The sequence below is a fragment of the Zootoca vivipara genome, chromosome 10 (assembly GCF_963506605.1).
Source record: "Zootoca vivipara chromosome 10, rZooViv1.1, whole genome shotgun sequence".
In the NCBI taxonomy this organism is placed as follows: Eukaryota; Metazoa; Chordata; class Lepidosauria; order Squamata; family Lacertidae; genus Zootoca; species Zootoca vivipara.
In genome coordinates, this window is record NC_083285.1 from 27,164,709 (window position 1) to 27,187,092 (window position 22,384).

The 22,384-nt window shown below is 41.8% G+C and overlaps 1 protein-coding gene across 4 annotated transcripts in view; it reads right to left on the reverse strand.

Moving 5' to 3' along the window:
• The window catches only part of GRIP1 (glutamate receptor interacting protein 1), a 228,701-nt gene that overhangs the window by 4,012 nt on the left and 202,305 nt on the right, over nt 1-22,384 (reverse strand). For 2 of the 4 annotated variants that reach the window (XM_035127918.2, XM_035127911.2), the window contains 8 exons: nt 20,534-20,603; nt 20,143-20,288; nt 16,166-16,310; nt 14,406-14,545; nt 13,470-13,655; nt 5,977-6,133; nt 2,551-2,653; nt 314-547 (listed from right to left, as the gene is read on the reverse strand). In XM_035127918.2, the coding sequence (XP_034983809.1) occupies nt 314-547; nt 2,551-2,653; nt 5,977-6,133; nt 13,470-13,655; nt 14,406-14,545; nt 16,166-16,310; nt 20,143-20,288; nt 20,534-20,603 (1,181 nt within the window). Of the gene's footprint in view, nt 1-313; nt 548-2,350; nt 2,396-2,550; nt 2,654-5,976; nt 6,134-13,469; nt 13,656-14,405; nt 14,546-16,165; nt 16,344-20,142; nt 20,289-20,533; nt 20,604-22,384 lie in introns of all 4 variants that reach the window. The other 2 variants (XM_060279640.1, XM_035127909.2) reach the window with 2 other exon arrangements.

Genomic DNA, 22,384 nt, shown 5'->3' on the forward strand with positions numbered 1-22,384 from the left:
GAAGATGGGAATTGTAGGCCAAAACATCTGGAGGGCCAAAGTTTGGTGATGCCTGGTTAAGACCATGTTCATAGAAGACAGTCTTACTCAGCCACGAGTGATCGCCATAGAAGAAGAAGAAGAAGAAGAAGAAGAAGAAGAAGAAGAAGAAGAAGAAGAAGAAGAAGAAGAAGAAGAAGAAGAAGAAGAAGAAGAAGAAGAAGAAGAAGAAGAAGAAGAAGAAGAAGAAGAAGAAGAAGGTCATTTGCTCTGTACTGCATTCAGTGCAAGATTACTGTCAGAAGGGGGAAAATCAGACGGTGCACTAACTCACCTTGTGTAACTCCACAGGAGTTGGTGACATAATTTCTTTCATCTCTTGCTTCATCTTCCGCAAAGCTACAGACTTTCTTCCCACGTCTGAAGGCAACGTATTGCTACGGGTCGTCTGGCTGTAATGAGGCCTCGAAGTGCTTCGTTCCTGGAAGCTGGCTTGTCTTCCCAGGTGGCTGCGATGCTGTGGGTTGTCATGGTTCAGACTCATGGTGCTCCCTGACATAATGGTTGCCTGTAGCGTTGACAAAAAGTTTTTATCATACATGACATAGTAAAAACAAACAAAACCCCAGACGATTAGGCTGTAACTAAAGGCAGCAGCATCTATTCTGTTGTCTTGGCCAGAACACAGTCACTTCAGAGCACAGCAAATGGCTGGAGGATAGATGGACAATTTGAGTGGGAGTCCTCTGAAAAATGTACTTGACGAGAAAGGTTGTTGGATGACATTTTTATCCAATCTGCGGGGGACGGAGTGTGACAGCTTCTATAATTGGTGAGTTACAATGGCCAGCCATAGTCATGCTTGGCCACCAGACAAACAAAAGTGGACTACAAAAGTCTTTGCTGGCAAACGTTCTTTACCTAAAAGCTATTTTGTTATTCAAATAAATCCTGGCACATGCATAATTAGTTTATTCTAAATATAATGAATGCTACAATAGGTAGCATTTTTACAGACCTGAGGTATTAAAACAAAGCAGGTCAACAAAAGAAGCAGCAATATCTTTGATGAGAACTCATGGGAAGGCTACTTAGCACAGGTTTGGAAAATGGACTGGCAGGCCTACTTAGATCTGGCACTGGACCCAATTTGGCCTGTGAGGCTTTCTCCCAAACATGGCCATTTGCTGACGTCTTATGTGATGTCAAGACATGGCTCTAAAGGAGCAAACAGGAGCTGCTCAAAGCAAGCTCCCAATTGTTCATGAGCAAGTGGGGCTCACTGACAGTGCCAGTCAGTTGATCAATACTGAAAAGTGAACTACTTTGAGAGGGGTCCAAACAAGGTTGGATTGATGGGAAACAAGGGTCTTGTTTCTGCAATATAATTTTGCACAGCTGCTTCCTGCTTGCAGAGATGCCAACAAGGCAGCTGAGCACAATTTCAAAACAACAAAAACAACGCACCATGGGTTTTAAAAACAACAAAAAACAACCCACCATGTCATCTTTAAAATGGAGAATGATCAACCTACTGAAACATTTGTTTCCATTATCTATTTCCATATCCGTTTGCTGCGCTGTCAGGAAGGAATTTGGCAAGGGAAGCCTGAGGTACCATGCCTTGAGACAGAGCTTTCCCTTGTGTTCCTCTGAATGGCAATTAAACTTAGATCAGGTCCACAGGAAAGTAAACAGACGTGCATAAACAGACGAGCCATAATTCTGAGGCTGCGCAATCCACTCGAGCTCCATGAGTTTTACCCAGCTATGCCATTCACATTCATTGTGGTTGCTCAGGGACTTCAGTATGACATAAAAATGAAAATGAGACTCTGCCAGTTTTTGCAACGCAAGGAATTTAAAAGAACATAAAAGAAAATTTTCGAGGACTTGCCCTTTTGAAACGTTAAAACTATTTTAAGTTGTATTCATTTTTGGTGTAATTAACATGCAGGCAACTTTAAACAACGAGGTATCTAGTTAATCTTTTTTTTAAGTAAATCTCTAGGCGGGAATTCATTGTGGAATTCATTGCAGTTGTCTTGGCTCATCAGGTGACTCCCAATTTTAAAACTTGCAAAGTTGCTTTTCGTTTATGTTCCCCTTAATTCAGATTCATTTTTGTTGCAAGAGATACATGCCAAGGAAACCTTGTGTAAAAAGCAGCTGGAAGAGAATGGGATGCGCTGCTGCCTAGGAAAAATAAGCCTGCAAACAGGTGCAGCCAGCAGTAGCACAGGAGAAGCTTTTGAACACATAACACGCTTGTATCATTTCAGCAGCAGTTCCATGAAAGAAAACAGCTTGATTAGGGGGAGATCAGGGGAGGCAGCTGCACAAGCAAAATATAAACATAAAGGGTAGGTACCAAGAGAGTCATGTTTCTCAAACACAGACGCCTGTCAGCCTTGTCCTGTGGAAAGGGGGGGGGGTTAAAGCTTTAAAATGAATTTGTGAGATTAATGCAAACTTAGAAAGAAAATAGAGGGGGGGAAACAAAAAAATGAGTGTTAATTGAAAAAGAAATTGATATATTGTGACGGGATTAAGATTTATTTATTTTTCTACCTCTAATTCCCTCAGAATTCCTGACTGTCCACAAGTCTCCAAGTCCTCCAGTGCTTGAGACCAGAAATTTTCCTCCTGGTCAGTCTCGGGGGCACCTGCAAAGCTGGATTCATAGAGAAAGGTTTGCTTAAGTGGCAAAGGCAACACGGCAGTGTACTTCATAGGAATGGTTTACAGCAACAAAACCAGACTTAAGGGTGAGCATGGGCAGGAAGCAAGCAAGCTTAGACAGGGCTGTGAAGAAGGAGCGCGATTACTGACGCACGACACGGGGGGCTTAATTAACCCAAGAATTTACAAGTGGTCTGTAAGTAAAACTTCACACAAACCCCGGCCTACTTTTATTGCAGCAATCTTCATGGCTAATTCATGCTTAGGAGCTGCTATGAATGGTGAGGTTGCACGTGCAGGCACATTTGTGAGGGAAAGGAAGATGCAAGATTAATGGTTCCGCGTAAACTAAACTGGAAGAAGCAGCACAGCCTCTCGCTCCTTACAATTATCAATGACGATCGGAATTGCTACTCGCACACTTACGATAGATTCCCAAATTCACCTAATGCAGATTTAGTGTACAATCGCACACTCACTGGTTCAGTGGCCAAGGGGTTTCAGGATAAGGCAGGGGGGGGGGTTCTTCTGAAGTCCAGATCCACTGCCTTAGCTGGAAAAAAAATGCCTCCATGTGCAAAGGCTCCTATGCTCTGCTACGGAAGTAGAGTCTATGCATCTCCATAAATAGAATGGAGTCGTGTTGGTATGTAGGTGCAATGGAGGGGGGGGGACGACACCCCTCCATTCTGTGGCACTGGCTACAAACATACGGGAAATCTATCCAAGGACAGGAAATGGCACAAGCAATTTCCCTCCTACTGACAAGTGGGAGGAGGGAGGAGGGAAAAGGTAGGAAAGAGATTGCTCTCTTCTGTTTCCCCCTTGCCTTCCTAGAACTGGGAAAGGTTTGGAACAACTGCTGGCAAATCAGGGACAGAGCTTAGGGCCTGAAGATTCCCAGCCACAGGATTGTTCAGTCACCCCAATATCTGTAAAGTATTTACATTAGAAACGTGCAATCTCCCTACCCATCACCATTGGGGATCAATCCATATTTGATTGCCATTCCTCCAATCCTTATTTTAAGATGTGCTAGCCAGAACCTAGGCCCAGATTTGCCCAAGACATGCATTAGCCCAGTGTTTCCCAACCAGTGTGCCTCCAGATGTTTTGGGACTACAACTCCCATCATTCCTGACCACTGGTCTTGCTAGCTACCGTGTTTCTCATATTATAAGACATGTCTTATATTTATTTTTTCCTCAAAAACACACACTATGGCTTATTTTCAAGGGATGTCTTATTTTTTTCCTCCTCCTCCTGCCGTGGCCAGCATTGCTGCTGCGCCTATCACTATGTCTTATTTTCGGGGTATGGCTTATATTCCTTGAATGCTTAAAAATCCTGCTATGGCTTATTTTATGGGTATGTCTTAAAATATGAGAAACAGGGTAGGGATGATGGGAGTTGTAGTCCCAAAACATCTGGAGGCACACTGGTTGAGAAACACTGCATTAGCCAACCACTAGATTATAGGGTTGCGAGACTCAATAGTGGACAGGATTTCTGTGCCTTTAATTGCCCTGCTCTCTTTTGAGTCTGGGAACTTTAAAGAGAAACCAGCAGACCCTTTGTTTAATTTCCAAGCAAAGGGTCTGCTGGTTTCTCTTTAAGGTTTCCAGACTCAAAAGAGAGCAGGGCAATTAAAGGCACAGAAGTCCTGTCCTCTATTGAGTCTGGCAACCCTACTAGATTAGCACATGGACTTTACTTGGCATGCGGCTGCTGGTGTAAGTTAGCCTCTGCTTTGCACCCACAACCTACCACTTGCCAAAGTTGCTGTCAGCCTAACAATATGGCGGCACCCTACGGTTCCCCCAAACCAAGCAGAAACTAGATGAATGCTTAGAAATCTCAGGCCATGCATAGAGACTGGCTGCACGTTTGGGGGGGGGGGAATTAGTATCCATTTCTGGATGCATGTGTGGGAATCATTAACTCAGAAAAAAGCTGATTGACTTGGCATCAGCTGGAGGAACAGATGTGTGGGTTTTAGTGCTATTTACTCCAGGTTTTGGATCAGATTCAGCTGCAACTGAGCACCTTCATTATCAGCAGAGAAAAACTAGGGACCTTCCTTTAGGTTTATCATGGATTCATGAGTCCAAAGTGATAAAAAAAACAGTGCAGCAAGTCATTTCCCATGAGGACACCAGAGATAATGGTTTGGGACAGTGTGTGTTTTTTTGGCAGGGAAGGCAGAGGAATTATTCAAGTCACGCTGTAATCACCAGTAACACTTTCCATGTGTTCTCTGAGAATATTGATGAGACTGTAGGTCAGCTGGAGAAACTAGCAATAATGGCCTGTCTGAGGGTTACAGCAAAACTAAACTGGGAACCAGAGCACAGAAGGTGGGTCTGCACAGGGGATAGAGTGCAATTTAAAGAGCCAGGGGGGTGAATGGGTGAGGAATGCCAAACCCTCTCCCCACAGTGCTTTTCTCCTAGGTGGGCTTACATCCCTGTTAGGCTCTATGCTGGAAGTGAGCCTAATGGAGCAAAATCCCTGGCGGAGGGTTTCCGGTTCTGCACTCGCACTCATGTGTCCCCTTAGCCCTTTAAGTTGCACCCAACCCACTTGAAAAGTGGGTCTGTTGCCCCATTTATCTATAAAGACATGGATCTGTTGCCATCACCCGTGCTTTGGGCTTTTGCTTACTTTGCAAAATAAGGGGTCAAGCATTGACTTATTCTGTCTTAGACACAACGTTTCCTGGCCAGAGCTTCTCCAAGACGGGTGAAGGCTTGACAAGAATTGCATTATCATTGGTAACATTTCAAAAGGGGAGATCACACCAGATCACCACATCATCCCCTTGTCCCACATGGCTCCCCTTTCTTAAAGGGGCACCATGGTTACTGACCATGTGGAAATTGCAACCACACTACACATAGATAATGAAGAACCAGTCCTTACAAAGATGTGTGCGCACGAAACTACATTTGTGTCAAATGATGAGGTGCGTGGAACAAGATTAGGGAAACGAAAGACTCTTACAACATTCAAAGGAGGGGGTGGGGTGGGGAAGGACCTTTTTCAGTTTAATTGTTGCATTAACAAGAACCAATGATCTATCCTTTTATGCATAGAATTTCACCGAGTGCACAAGTATTGCTTTCAGCATCATAACCTTTCATGAATGTCAGTAACCTAACCTAATAAATCTCATGCAGCATGAACTGTAAATATCTCAGTGGTGAGAGGACAAACTGGCAACTGGTATTTTGAGCCCAGGCAAGTGGTGTATGTACTCACAAAGAAAGTTGCTGCTGCTGCAAAGATAAATTGAGTAACTGGTGCAAAACATACCTGCTTGCGACTGGTTTGTCCCATTCATCATCACTTAGCCCTGTGTTGTGGAAGGGGTTGGTTCGGGGCCTGTTGGGAGGGGATAAACTGCTCCTTTGTTTTGGACTCCTCCATTCAAATGTGTTGAAGTTGTATCCTGAAGCCTGATAATTGGGACCTAAAATATTAACCGTATTTGTAAAACCGCAATGCTTTAAACGAAGAAAATGTTTTATAACACTACATTGCACCCCTAATAACACAATGTGTTTTAACTTATTTCATTGTTCTTCCAGCAGTTACATGAGCTAAAGCCATCCTTGTTCCCATTTCATGCATGTGGAACTGAGGCCATGAGAGCTGCTCAGAATTATCTAGGAAACAGACTGATTTGAACCAACATCCAATTCTTCACTGAGTCTCAAAAGTGTAGCTCACCTGGCCTTCTCAATTTGTGATAAAGAAATGGCCTGACATACATGATATCAAAGAACTCGTAGCAGAGTAATTATAACAAAAAACCAAGGCAATATATTCCAGTCAGAGTCTGGGAATACATTGCAGTATGTCACACAGCAAACTGTCTGTACAAGCTTAAAGTTTCTATAAATATATTTTGGTGGTACCAAACACCAACACCCCTTATTTGCACATGTTATTCTTCGTTGGAGATGTAAAGCTACCAATGCTGACTTATTACATTTTTTGGTGATTTCCTAAAATACTGGCATTTTGGCACTCCGTTATAAATGAAATGAAATGCATAACAGGGTGCAACTTCTATTTGATCCATTAGCAGTCTTGTGGACACAGAGTTGGTAATATTTCTCTAGGCATTCATGTGAAGGGCAGATAAGGAGCAGCCCCTTCTCTCTAGTTGCTGCTTGCAGTGTTCTGGCTCAATAGTAGTATCCCATTTTCCTGGGCTAGGGAACAGATAAGAGGGAAGCATCCCTTCTAAAGTAGCCTCGCACTACCATCACATGTTCTCACACACAGTAAAAACATGCTGTGGTGTGCAAGCTTCTACACCCAGCTATGGAATGAGTGGTTGGTAGGATGGGGATCCTGAAAAGCAGAGAATACTGCAGAATTGGGAGTATGTTAAAAACCATAGATAATATGGGGGGGGGGGAATAGGCCATATCACTATCATGTTAAATAAGGAAACCAAAAGAAAGATCACCTGAACTGTACTTGCACTACAGATTACTGGGAACACGGATATTATCAAGTTATCCTGTTTAGCAAGTATGGTATTAAGTTTATCTCCATTAGTGGGACATGGGTGGCGCTGTGGGTTAAACCACTGAGCAAACTGAGCTTGCCGATCAGAAGGTCGGCGGTTCGAATCCCCACGACGGGGTGAGCTCCCGTTGCTTGGTCCCAGCTCCTGCCAACCTAGCAGTTCGAAAGCACGTCAAAGTGCAAGTAGATAAATAGGTACCACTACAGCGGGAAGGTAAATAGCGTTTCTGTGCGCTGCTCTGGTTCGCCAGAAGCGGCTTTGTTATGCTGGCCACATGACCTGGAAGCTGTATGCCGGCTCCCTCAGCCAATAACGTGAGATGAGCGCTGCAACCCCAGAGTCGGTCACGACTGGACCTAATGGTCCGGGGTCCCTTTACCTTTACCATTAGGAAAAGACATGGACTGAATCTGAACTAGAAAAGTTGGGCAGAAACCAGCCAATACTTCAAAAACTGAAATGGAAACAGCAAGCTGAAAAACCAAGGACATCTTTTATAATGGCTCTTATAAGCTGTGAGATAAAATAATGAGCTCTCTTGAAAACTATCATCTTCCTATGCTAATGACTTGCCAGTGTAAGCACTTCCATCTTTAGACAACTTTGGCCACAGATAAAATACCCGAGAGGATCTGTGCAGGCTAACACATTATATTCTCAGTGCAGTTTAACTAAAAGCAAAGACTGCAGAACAGAGGATTCCCATTTGTGTGTGGTGGAGGGAAACTGCTGTACTAAAGTAACTCATTCAAGCTGTCAGCTTGATGCAATGTTAAATACTTAATGAGAAAAATAGAAGATCAGTATAGAAAGGGCTGTAAAGCCATCTAGTGCCACACAAGGCAGGAAATATCCATCAACTCGGCTGCTCGTGGATTTGACTACAGTATTCCCCACTCATACTTCAACCTCAAACTACACATTTCCCAATTATTAGGTAACCTTGTAGGGTAGTGATATGTGGAGCCAATGATACCTCACCCTTTCTCCAAAACTGGTGCACAGGGTGGCTTGCAACACAGCATACAATATAAACAGCTATATAAAATATAATACAAAGCAGAATACAATTACAATCATACACCCATTATAAAAAAACAGCACTAAATGCTGACCTGTATCAAAACCATTAGGTTCCAAAGGACTGGACAAATAAATAAGTCTCCACCTGTCTAGATACATGAGAATGGCTATATACCAATAGTATCTCAATAAATGAATGCTACAGGAATTCATGGATCTGTACAAACCAAAATGGGTTCTCCCAAAATCTCTTTACTTTGACTTTATTGCTAAGGTAGTTGATAATCTCAACTGGAAGATCCAAGGTGCATAGCCCCAGTTCAGTGCAATGGAAATGGTTACCACAATGGAAATTGGACCACATTAAATGGTATGATTTAGAGTGCCCCCCTGTGAAACAATCCTATTGTTTCATAGGGGGCCACTCCAAACCAGACCATTTCACGATGCATGAAGGTAGTTTCTACCAAGTGCTACCAGCTTCAGTCACGTAGCTTATGACATTGTTAATGGTTCCCTTACCCCTTTTGGGAGGGGCAAAAAAGGAGGCCAACACTAACAGTGTCAATCAGACCACACGGGCTGATATTATGTACACAATTTCCCAACAGATGCAGCTAGTTTCACCCCTATACCGTATGGTGTTATTTATGGCCACAGAAGAGAGTTGTGGCTGTGGGATGGCACTTGCTAAAGGCCCCAGCAGTTGCCCAAAAGATTGACAGTTTTGGAAATGCCACACTTTTCTAAGATGTCTAGATATCAACACCCTTTGTACCTTATGACATGGCATGAGTTCTCTGAAATTTGTCATTTTGAGATAAACAAAAACTCACCCCTCCTCAATCTTTTTTTTATCTAATGATTCATCAGGGCAGGTGATATAAAAATACTTAATAGTTGCCCCCTAGCCCATGCACAACATTATACTTGAACTACTGAATTGAGTTGAATTTCTATTATCCAGGCTTGTACACTCCACTCCCCTGACCTGAACCAAAATGTCTACAGCCGCCCATGATGGGTTGCTGACCATTCCTGGAGATTTTCCAGAACTATTTTCATTCCATAAAATATTCACAGCTCAATATTTCATTAGTTTTTTAGCCAGAGGAACAAATGGGTCTGCAGAGATTGTGTGTGATTCATGTGCTGTTTACTGTCGCGCAAACTAAGAAGGGATGTGGAATGGCAGCAGAACAGTGAGTTCTGGCACACAAAAATAAATCAAATTGTTGCTCTTAAAAATTAAAAATATAGCAACATTTTATATTTGTAGAATTCAAAGGAAAGACTAACTACACAACGTCTAGCAAAAATGAAATTGCTAAATATATTTTTTTACAACTGGGAATTTGTCCTGAGATGAAATCAGACATCCAACATTACATATGATGCTTCGTTCTACTACTGCTGTAAAAAAAAATAGCTTTAGTTGCTCGTTCTGAGCTTCGTATTTGTATTTGACTTTCAAGCTCTTTTGCCCCTGCCCAGTTTTAACAACGTTTAAGGAGGAAGCTTCAGCATATTTCTGTCTTGCTAGGATAAAATGGATTCCAAAGGAACTTTGCAAAAGAGAAAATGACAGTTGCTTCCAGTGTCAAGCTACGCAATAAATTAAAGATCATTACTGAAAGTGCCCAACACTAGTTCACCCATACGCCAACAACAAAGAAAGAATTATTGCATTTCTTACACAGAAAAGAAACATTGCACAGCAGCTGATTTGGTCATCCACTCTACTAGAAGTCTACATAGCCTAACATCATGATTCCCATAGTGACAAATCAGATCTTTCCAGACATAAATCATGAAGCAAACAATCCATCCCACTTTCTAACCCAGCAATTTCTCCATCTCCTGAAGAGCTACAATGACTCCATTGAGCTATTGTGGTCAATGGCCACAGATAGACCTATCTTCCACAAATACCCCTTTAAAGCCATCTTAGGTAATGACCAATGCAACATCTTAATACATTCTGTAAACCATTTAATACGGATCTGGGACTTTTACTACTGCTAGTTGACCTTCTCACTGAGTAATCCACCATAACCTCAGTCTCCTTTTCCTAGATAGTCACAACTAGTTTAGCATGAATGTGAAGTTAGGAGTGTGAGTCCCTTTTGCCCTGATGTGCATCATTCTGTGCTTACTTATATTGAAACTTATTTGCTGCTGTGTTGGAGAGATCTGTTTGGAACTTTTCACAGCCTGCCATGTATGTGTCTCAAAACACATGGAGAAGCCGAAGGGGGCTAAATGCAGAGACAGTGACAGCAATTCTCATGATCTTGGTGGCTCAGATGTCTCGGTGCGCAGGTATGTTTCTATGATCTTCATATGATCATGTGGCCAAGAACAGGTTGCATCTTCTTACTGCAGCAGAGAGTTACTGGGTGAGTGGGTCCAAAAATACTTTTGAAGGAATGTGAAAATGTGTAAGGGAAGGAGAATCTTTCTCTTTGAAACAATGACTTCTCTAGTTGGCATTTGAATGCCATGGTGCTCTGTTTGATATTCCAATGTAAAATATGATTTTTTAGAAGTCCTCATTTTTCCAACCCAGGATGTTTACAAAAAACTGCACTTCCAGGGCTCAAAGTTTTACCCTGAGATTTAAATGACAGTGCTTAAAATAAAGGTGAAATACTAAAAAACAAGCACGGATCTTTGAGGAGGTAAAAGAAAACCCATTCTTGTTCTTCCTTTTTTTTAAAATAATTTTTATTAATTTTACACACAAAACTAAACAAACTACACAAACATACAATGTAACATACAATATAACACAGTCCCTTCGTCTTCCCTCCACCCACTGGTTCACCTCTGCCACCAGTGAAACCCGTGTGCTTTGAGAATCAAAGGGGTCCATTGTAAGTTGGGTTTGGCCTCCCCCCTCCCTCCTCCCCCCTCTTCCCCCCCCCTGCCACTGAGAGGACAGGAATGGAGGAGCTCTGAGGATTGGTTTCCCCCAACTCATTCATAAGTATACTTAGACACATACAAACATAACAACAGTAGGGGAGAATTTTAACTCCCCAATTCTTATTGCCTTAACCTTATACTTGTGACTTCCTCGGTGGTCTTCCTCTTGGTTTTCCTTAAACAAAATCTAAAGTTTATGGCGGGTTTCTATTTCAATTTAGAATCCTTTTCTTATAATATTAACTCAACCCTCCTCCTTTTCCATGCTGCCCTCCCACAGGCCCCCTCCTGCCACAAGAGGAACCTGTGGGGCACAGCATTTCCAAGGTTCCATTATGTCCCCTCCTCACCCCTCTGAGCACTCCCTGCCACTGAGTATCTCAGAGTAAGGAAAGGAGAGTAGGCAGCTTTCTGCCTAGACTTAACTTAACTTACAAAAATTTACATTAACTTGAATTCTTTCCTAAGCCATTCTTAGAATTCCCTCCAGAAAGCACAACTTTTTCCATTCATTTTTACACTCCATCTCCTCTCCCTAAGTCTTTTTCCTCCAATTGGATCAGCATTTCCGTTAACAGGCCAAAATTTCAAAAACCGTCTTTCAGAAACTAAAATAAAATCTTTTAACTAAGATATTCACCCCACACCCATTCTTTCCCATATCCGTCTCCAGACCCTTGTCACCCCCTGCCCCTGTCTTTCCCATTCCTCCCTAACATCACCCCACATTTCAACCCCTCCAGGATCTTCAAGTCCATTAATCCTCAAATTCCTTTGCTTCTCATTTTCTTGTTCTACTTGATTTTCTTCCTTTTGAAGTCCATACTTTGCTTCATCCCCAACATATTTTTTATAGTCCAAGTCCTCTTTAAGGTTTTCAACTAATTGTTTCTCCTGACATCCAGATTCCATCTCCACAGTATCCAAAATCAAATTTTCTTCTAAATCCTGGACTTGGACTTCATCCTCGACTGCTGGTACATTGGGATGTTGCCGTTCCTTGTAGATATCCTCCCATAGTTGTAGATAGTTTAGCACAGCCTCCTGGAAGGCTCGAGAGTACTTTGTTTTCATACTTCTCCTGACCGCAAACAGACAGGAAGTGGAGAACAAAGAGGTACTGGAAAATTCCTTCCTCAGACGGTCGACTCCATTTTGGCAGTTCTTTTCCTTTGTCTTTTAACTCAATCACAACTCCATTCTTAGTTCCAATTTTAAATAGTTCTACCACATTTTCAAACAATTTTTACTAATTGCAACAGTACAATAAGTCCACCCGGTCTTTTGACAGCTTGACAGCTTTTGACAGCTGTCAAAGCACTCTCCCCCTTAATAATGCTGTACCTCAAGGGGTGCCGGACTTGGGAGTTGAGAGGGTTCAAAAAAGTCTTTCTTTCTCTCGGGTCCACAGTCCCAGATGCCTTTTGTTATTCAGCTTAAGATTATTTAAAGCGCCTCCCAGTTTTCCATTAGGAAGAGACCGACTTCCGTTTCTTTGAAGCCTCTCCTATTTTTCCAATTAACGAATTTAAAGTCCGTGATCACAATTCCACTTACTTTTTGGAAGTTTAAATTTGTCGGAAGAATCTGCCGCTTGCCGGGTCAGGACTCGGAGCTTCACTTCTCGGAGGTAAGATATAGCCCAAAATGGCTCCCGCGGTTCCACCCCGCCGGCTCTCGATCGCTCTATTGAGCTCTCGGGCAGCGGGGGATCCGCAAAAAAAACGGAGCAACCGCTGGGCGCGTGAGTCACCGGGACTCTCCATTCTTGTTCTTCCACCCCTCCCTTCAAAACCTTTCCTAAAACCAGTTATTATTCTGAAAGCCCTCTGACATCTTAATGTCAAGGGATGAAGGAGAAACAAAAGGGTAACAAATCACTGAATAATCTCTTTATGCTCCCCCTTTGGCAGTTTACAATAAATCTTTACCATAGCCAGCTTAAAAACCACAACGAATGCACCTCAGACGTTCAAATTAATGAACACCTTCAATGTGTTCTGCATCTTTTATTAATCTAAGCTTGAAGGATAAACCCATTTAGCTGTGGATGAGCTATGGACTGGCTATTCAGACATCAGTAAAACTAGCAGAAGGCTGTTAGTATACTGATATATGCTTTATAACCTGTCACAGTGTTGTGAAAGAGTGAGACGAAGGTTAGCCGAATGCAAGAGGCAGCAGAGTGTGCTAAAGGGCGCTGTCTTAACAAGACAGATACAGCACAGTTGAGACACAGCAAAGTTGGCTTAGAAGGTTTTCCCATGGAGTGATTTTCCACGTTATGTGTGGCGGTTGATATGCATGAACCCACCTTGACTTCCATAGCTGTTATCCATTCCAGAGCCATCCCATGATTCCACAGCACTATCTACGCTTGGGACGGTAGTGGAGTATATTTCCGACAGTTTGCCTGGTTTCTGTGTGGTGGCTGTGTCATCTTCAGCATCACTCAATTCATTTAGGTGACCCGAGGCCGGAAATTTCTTGGGACTTGATGCTGGTAGGAATTAAATGGTAGGGAAAAAAAAAGTAAAACTCTGTTGGAAAATCAGATAGATATGCAGCTTCATTTGCATGGAGAGATATTCTGTAAGCGAGAAAACTAAGACGAACAAGGTGCATGAGCTGGGGGTGGGTTTTTTGGGGGGGTGCATTCCTCATAATAGCTTAAAAAACCTTTTGTTCTAATTTCATTATTTCCGGTTTGTCTACATCCTTCATAAACTTGGGCTTGGCTCTGATCTGTACCTCTGTTTTTTGTTCAATGTTCATTTCAATGTAGGGTTTGTTACTTAATACTTTTTTTTTTCTTTGAATGACTCACAGGAGTCCAAATGAGTAGTTTATTACTTCCCAAATTTTGACTGTAACACTACTGTTGTAAAGAGATAATTGACTCCCTTTTTGTTTGACTCAATTACTGCAGTGTTTCTCAACCAGTGTGCCTCCAGATGTTTTGAGACTACAACTCCCATCATTCCTGACCACTGGTCTTGCTAGCTAGGGATGATGGGAGTTGTAGTCCCAAAACATCTGGAGGCACACTGGTTGAGAAACACTGAATTACTGCACTGGTGGCTGCAAATATCTCATAGACCTTGAAGTGCTTCTGTTGAACCATTCTTGTATCTATGCATTTGTTTCTGCATTCCTACAGTTCCAATGAGCCAAATACCATTTTCATGAATGTATGCATTGTTGATAGTTGTAGAAAGGGCCCCTGTGTAATACCTGATACAACACTCACCATCTGTCTGCTTTTTGATTTTCAAGGTGACTGTTTCTCCTGCCATTTGTAACAAATGTATGGCTTCGCTCAAAGGTTTTCCTTTCAGGCTGCTGCTATTTATTGCTAAGATTCGGTCTCCGATATGAATTGCACCTGTCCTGAAACATGAGTTAAATAAAACATGAAAAGTTCAGTAAAAAGGAAATTGAGCCAAACATTTAACATACACAAGATAAGCAAAAGTGTCTGCAGTTTTTCCTTGGGTTTCACATTTAATTTAAAGTGTGTAAGATGAATGGAGCTACTTAGTCATTCTTGCTGCTAAGGCTATTTGGATCACCAGGCCATCTTTGTTTTCAGAGCTGGTAGGAGAACCAATTGACATCCAAGAAACAACAACAACCCATCATTTCCTTCAATGTGACAACACCATGGATTAAAGCTGCACATTCAGAAGGCTTACTGAAATTCCTTTCTTAGTACCTGCAAATATTGATGTTTTCCATTCAAGAGGCAAAAGGCAATGACAGCACAAACCATCACAATATTTTCACATGATCAGTTGAAGTAAATTAAGAGGGATATCCTGATAGATGGATTAAATGGGCCACAACTGTAGTTAGGGAGAATATTAGGATGGGCAACTTAGCTAGAACCTATCTGTTGACATGCCTGTACAATCATCATGACACAACTCAGTTCACTTTGAAACTGATCCTGAAAAACTACTTATTCACTTTCAGGTGAGTTCTCCACTGAAGCTACCTGTAACTCCCATATTTTTACCAAGGCTCTTCCAGAGCTATTTAGCAGTCCTATTGCCAGGTGGCAGAATTGGGGGGTATTATCAATCACCAGAAGCACATGATTTTCAGGAGGGAATTAACCAGAGATTCTTGAAGCTGCAGAACAAGGACACGTAGCACATGCAGTCTTTGATCCTCTGCATCCAGACACCACAGTTTTCTGATAGGGCAAGCCTAGATGCTTTCAGGAAGCAGGATACTCTTCTCACTCTTTTACACACACACACACACACACACACACACACACACACACACACACACACACCAGAACTGCCCAATAGATTGCTCTGCATTTTGACCACCTTGTTTCAGCACAGGTTCCAAAATTCTTCCCCGTTGTCATTTCAGTCTCTGACAACTGCACCCATATCCAAGAGACTGCTATTCACCTTTAGAATTCTACTGGCTTCAAATTAAATAGGGGTACGAATGTTTCTCCAAATGACTGCCCTCAGAAAAAGTGCTATATTTGGTTTATGAACTGCTAAGAAAATTTCACGATCCTATCCTGGCACAGCAATGCTGTGTACATGGGGTTTTAAAATAAAATAAAGAGGGAATGAGTAAGATGTAATGGTTAGCACACTGTATATATGTCACATATGGTAAATATAGCTAGACAGGCAAAAACATGTAGCACTGTATATAGAAACACATCCACCTTATAAGAAGAATGCAACACCTTTTTTCTTTAAGTTATTAATATCATCACAAGGTAAGCATGCCTGAAGCTTTCTTTAGGTGATTTATGGTGACAATAACTATTGAAAAACTATGTTCTAGATTTAACAACAGCCTCATATCATAACACCAGCAGAAAAAGACTGAACATCATTAAGTATTTCATTTGCTATGAATTGTGGAGAACAGACAGATTTCTAAGGAAGAATGATTGCATATGACTGAATGAATTGTCACACATGAATGAACACAGTAAATAGCAGAACTATGAATATCTTTATTTCAATTTACCTCTCAGCTAGTCCACCTTTAGTAAGACTTGAAATGATAATAGGATCAAAGGGCTCTTCAGTACCAGAAATAGTGATCCCAAGAGGTCCTCCGTAGCGCTTGAGCTCGACAGTATAAATAATTGCTCCTGAGCTCTCTTGTTCATCTGCAATACATGCCAAGAGGATGCAATTGGTCTCTTATGAAAGAAGGAATGAAAAGAATAATACATTCAGACAAATGATCAGAAATCACAGTGTGCATCCTAAAAGCTTCATGCCTCAAATACATATCTTAGCCACTTCAATTCTGATTTCTGAAGCCTATACTTGACTTCACTGGCAACAACATCAACTTTCCTTCCCATCCACTGAAGCAAAACCAGGATTTAAAACCTGACTCTAGACCCAAGTGAACTTTTACCTTCCCACAATTCCCTGCAGCAGAGACAACCGCAAGGCAAAAAATATGGTAACATTTATCCTCCAGGTTATTCACCCCCCCCCCCTTAAGTTTATAAAACAGGTTTTGGCTACAAAGGGGAAAAATCTAGACTCTGGCAAATACTTTTCTGTGTGAAAATAGTAACAGTCGCTTGAACATTTGAAAGTGGGCATTTTTGCTTATATACTTTTTTTATATTGCTGCTGGGCAGCCATCTGTATGTGCAAAAGAAATGAACATTGCTTATTTGGACTGCTGCGTGGACATCACTTTGATAAGTCTGTTTTGTAAACTTTTGCTTGTCTATGTGTTTGGGGATTATGGGGTTAACATTTGCTAGCTGACCTACCCTGGTGCTCAAATAGGAAGGGCTTAATCATTGAGCGTGTCAGTACTTAGGTTGCCTAAAGCCTGTGATCTGGAGGGTGGAGCTTGGAATTAAAATTCCTTGCACTTCCTGGAGCTTGTGAACGGGAGAGTGCATGGGCAGAAGCAGCTGGATATGGTCAGCTTTTCATTTTCACGGCAAGAAGGCAGACACCAGGGCCATCTTAAGCATATCAAGTGCCATGGTGCAAAGGTCCCTCCGGTGCTCTGCCCCGTTTCCCAGAGTTGTCGACCTTTTTTAAGGGGGGGAACCCAAAGTTGTTGACCTTTTTTTAGCAAAGGCTGCTCCTGCCCTCGTGTTGCTGCCCCGTGCTGCTCATGCGCGGCTGAGCATCAGCTCCTGCGGTGGGGTCATGGTGTGGACCTGGGGGCGGCACGGGAGGCAGGCAGGGGTCTCGTCTGGGCAGGGACAGACGCACTCACTCAGCCGCAGTCTCGCTGTCCTTGCTTGGGGTGGAAGGGGGGGGTGAGGAGAGAGCGTGACTGGGAGGCGATTGGGCAGGGGAAGGAAATGTGGTTCGTGTGAAGGAGTGCAGAGGTGGGGGAGGCAGCGGGAGGAGGCAGTCTCTGTGCAAGCAGGTGGAGAAGCAGGTGAAGGAGGGAGGGGCGCTGGGGGCAGCAGTTGCAGCATGTAGTCTTGAGCGCAGGGATCTTTCGAGGTAGAGTGGACGGGGGAGCGGTGGTAGAGTCACGTTTATTATGCACAGAGCTTGGGATGCAAGCACACACCACACAGCCAAGGAGGTGGTGTGTCGTGGAGCCAGTGGAGTGAGCTCCGGACTGTGGGAAAGCATCTGGAGCCTTCCCGCCCCTAATGAGCGCTGGAGGTGCGCAGGCACCAAGCCCCTGCTCCGCGTCACTTACCTCTCCCTCCCCAGACTCTCCCCGGACTCTCCGCCTGGCACCCTCCACTGCTTGGCGCCCTGGCTCGCCGCACCACTACGCCCAATGGGTAAAGACGCCCCTGGCAGACACACAGGTCTGATCTGGAGGGAGCTTATGAATGAATGAAGCCTAGTGTAGGTTTGTAGCTTTAGAGACTGTGTACAGATAGGGGGATTGCATTTATCTCCTGTTTCACTTGTTCCTTTGCACCAATAGCAGGTTCAGCTCCTTTTTCCGTAAAAACTCTTTACTAAAAGCTCCAGATTCTAGACATTTATATATGTGTCGTTAAAAACTCTTGTGGTCCTTGATTATTCTTGTCACTCCCAATACCTAAAAGCCATAAAGGCTTCAGGGAGACTCAGCGAAGTGGATAGGCTGATTAGTAAACAGGTAATATGTGACTAGGTAGGAATTTATTGTTTCCTCTACACAAGATTTCCAGCCTGGCTATTGTGTGCCCCACAGTTATATTACCATTACTGGGGAATCCCTTCTCTCTCATCTACTTCCCAAGAAGCCAGGACTTCTGGTTCCAGTCTCTCTTTCCCCTCTTGGTTATTATATGTGTCTTTCAAACTAAGCCTGCTTCCCCCAACATGTGCCTCTAGGCTCTGCCTTCTTGCCTTGGGACCCTCACATCTTGTTTCCAGATGCTGGAATGCCAGACCCTAGGAGATGGCACTGCGGAGCAGCAATGGTGTGTGTATGTGCATAATCTCCCCCACATCCCTAATTGCTTACATTATGTTTCTTTTGATTTCATGCAACAGCTTAAAAAAGTGAAAGCTTAAAAATAATAATTTATGGCAACAGTTTATGGACTGGCAACTTAATGAAGCATTGTTCTTAACACAAACTGTACAGAAATATTAGTTTTATGATGACTGTAATCTGTCTTTGTAACTAGATTTAAATGAGATAATTTACGAAGCACACATAATAGAGGAATTGCATCTAGCAGACCTTAATTGGTAGTCATGTAGTTGCACACAATTCACCCCGTATTATAAAATAAATGTTTTTAATCTATGCAAAGTATTAATTTAGCCACGGAATTAAGAAGCTGGCAATTATTAACTGCTATAATTCACACTAAAATGTACATATCAGGCATTGTAACCATCAGAAGGCCATGTACGCCGCTTCTGAGCAAGTATAGATTGGGATGGATCATAATAGTTATTGGGCTGGAAATGAGCAGATACTAAAGGTCAGGGAATCAGGTGACATGGAATTTAATTCATGCTGACTTTTGGTGGGTGATGAATTTGCCTTTTAGATAGAAAACCTGGTGATAATATGGGCTAGTGTTAAATAGCTTCACTTGTTTTCTGCTTATGACTCTGCTACCTGGGAGCATCAGGATTGTTAATATAATAATAATAATAATAATAATAATAATAATAATAATAATAATAATATACTGCCCTATACACAGGGGTCTCAGAAGGAAAATACTGATAGGTGTAAAGAGTAATAGTATTTATATATATTTATACTCTTTCTGGAGTTAGGGAACTGACTGGGATAAGCCTTGCTCAACTGAGCTTGTATTCTGTATAACTTGTATACAAATTTTATGTGATAATGCGTGGTTTGATATGCCTAATAAAGGATATTTGTTTGTTTGAGTAACGGTGGAAAGGGAACCATCTATTTCCCCAACATAACTTAAGGCTAAGAATGCCAAAAGAGATGCTCTTGTCTCTTTCTGTGCCTGAGAATCTAATCATTTTTATGTTGCCAAAAAGAAGTGATATGAGAGTGAGTAAACAAGAGAACAAATTTTCCTCTGAATGTACATTTGTATGATGATTAAGCGTGGCTAATATTGTTGTGGAGGAGAGTGAGGACTAGAGTATTAATTGAGTGATGGGGAGGTAGGATTTCATGCTTTGCCAGGAATCCCCCAAAAATCAGGCTACCCTTGAGTGTACTCCTCTAAAACAGCTGGGCCAAAATCATGTCTGAAATTTGGGGTGGGGGTGGGATTTTTGCTTAAAATACAGAAGTGGCACTGAAACAAGCATACATGACTTTTTGCAGTGATGGGCTGTGCCATAGTCCTATCATGGGCCAATGACAAATATTCTAATGTTGCATGCATCTTGGAAGTACCATCATGGAATACAAAAATATCTGCATTGCAATATAGATAGTGCCTTTTCTCTGTATATTTAAAAATAATATTAATGAACATCCATTGATTATACAACAGAGATTAGATCTAACATAAATGGTTATAAATGTAGGTTTTTAAGCCAGCTCACTGTGAATACCAGAGTTATCTTCATCTTTGCGAATCTTGAGCTTTACAAGGTCCTCGCAATGCTGCAGGATTTGAACTGCATCTTCCATGGAACAGTTGTCTAGTCGAATATTATCTATGGCAAGCAATTTATCACCTAGTTCTAATGTTCCAGTTCTGTTAACAAATGGGACACATTACAAAATTGATGACTTGCACATGCTGTCTAGACATCTATTCATGCAAATGATTTTATTTTTTAAATGAAATTTTTTTTTAAAAAAAAAAAGCAGTGGAGATTAAAAAACAACATTACTCCAGTGGAAGGATTTGCTTAATTTAGAAATATGGATCATTTAAATACTTAGGGAGTGTGAGAGTAACCAACATAACTTTTTTTTTGCTGACTTGAAAGCACTCACCTGTGAGCAACACTTCCCTTCTTAATATCTGAAATAACAAGAGGGTCTCCTGGTTTTCGACTAGATGGAGCTGAAATATGTAATACACACATATATGCATTTGAATTCAAAATAATTCTCAAAACTCCATATAGCATATGCTCATTAATGTTAATGCTTTTATGTACAATATTTATTATACATGGGTGTATACTCCTAGTAATGCACATTTGTGGGGTGTAGTTATATGTTAAGCCATTCGTCCTAAAATATAACTGGTGTGCCTTATAAATATTGGCGTGCCACAGCTCTCATAGAAACAAAATTTCATTCAAAACAGAATATTGAGCAACCTTTGTGAACTCAGACCCCTCAATTTCTTAAGCATGTATACAAATTTGCTTCACTGATCACATCAGAGGTTACCATAAAAGCTTCATAATTCAGATGAACCTTGGAATTTAATTTTATTATATTACTGGGTGAGAGAAGAGAATATTGCAACAGACCCACATTTCTGGAGTGTCCTTACCACCTGGGGTTCAGCAGGCCCTGTAATTATAGGTCTTTCAGAAAGCTCTGAAGATGCATCTGTTTTCCCTGCTCTTCCCTAGAAGGGTGCTTGTTGGATTGCTGGTTTCATCTTGTTTTTGGGTTTTAACATATTTGGGCTGATTGCTCTCGTATTGTTTAGTACTGGTTTGATTTATTAAATATGCTTTGCTGTGTCATATTTTATGCATAAGCCACCTTGAGAGGGCTTTTGCCCTAAAACGTGGCCTAAAGTATTTTAAATACACAAATAAAATATTTTTTTCAGGCATCATGCTGTGCCAACAGCACAGTATGGAGGGCATGCAAATGTGCCCACATTTAAATAGACCTATGCTGCAATTGTGATACAATTCATACTGCAAAAGGGTTAACTTTGAAATGGTATCCCTCACATTCTTGCTGCCTCATTCCTCCTATTGAAAGAACATATACCCAGCTTGCTATTTTAAAATATATCCTGTTCTACCCCATCCTTGCATGCAGGATAGATCAATATGCCAATGGTTTACTCGGAAGTTAAGTCTCACTGCGCCGATGGAATTTGGTAAGAGCACAAAAGGTTTCAATGTTTGACAAAAACAGTTCAGTGGTCTAGAGCTGCAGTGCTACAGCCGCATTTATCTGGGAGTAAAGTTCATTTTGGCCACATTCACACCATATACTTCAAACACTACAATGCCACTTGAAACAGTCATGGCTCCCCCCCCCAAAAAATAGAAAAATTCAAAGCTGTAGTTTGTTAAGGGTGCTGAGAGTTTTTGGAGATCCATATTCTCCTCTTAGAGTTGCAATGACTAGAGTGGTTTAGCAATCAATTCCTCTTCATTGGGAAGTCTGGAAATTGTAACACTCTGAGGGGAATAGGGGTCTTCTTGCAACTCTCAGCATTTTTAACAAACAGCTCCCAGAATTCTTTAGAGCAAGACGCGGCTACTTAAAGTGGTATAATAGTGTTTTAAACTGTATGGTGCGAATGTTGCCTAAATCTAGTGGAACTTATTTCTGAGTAAACATGGCTGGAACTGAGCTTTAAAGCACTCTTACTTCTTTCCTAATATTGTCAGAAAGATGGCTTTATACTTGTTATGTGACAAAGGTATCATGCCCTTTTTAACAGACTCTTAAGCTACATCAACTTCCTCCTACATGTAATGAATATGATCTTGCAAATACAGATATGAGAAATGTTACACCCTTGCAAAGACCCGTTTGAGTCCATCCTCATGGCTGATATGAAGAACCGAACCTACGAGCCGCCTTTCCCATGAGATATAGAGTGCAGTATATGTCTACTCGTGGGAAACTATTATTTTGATA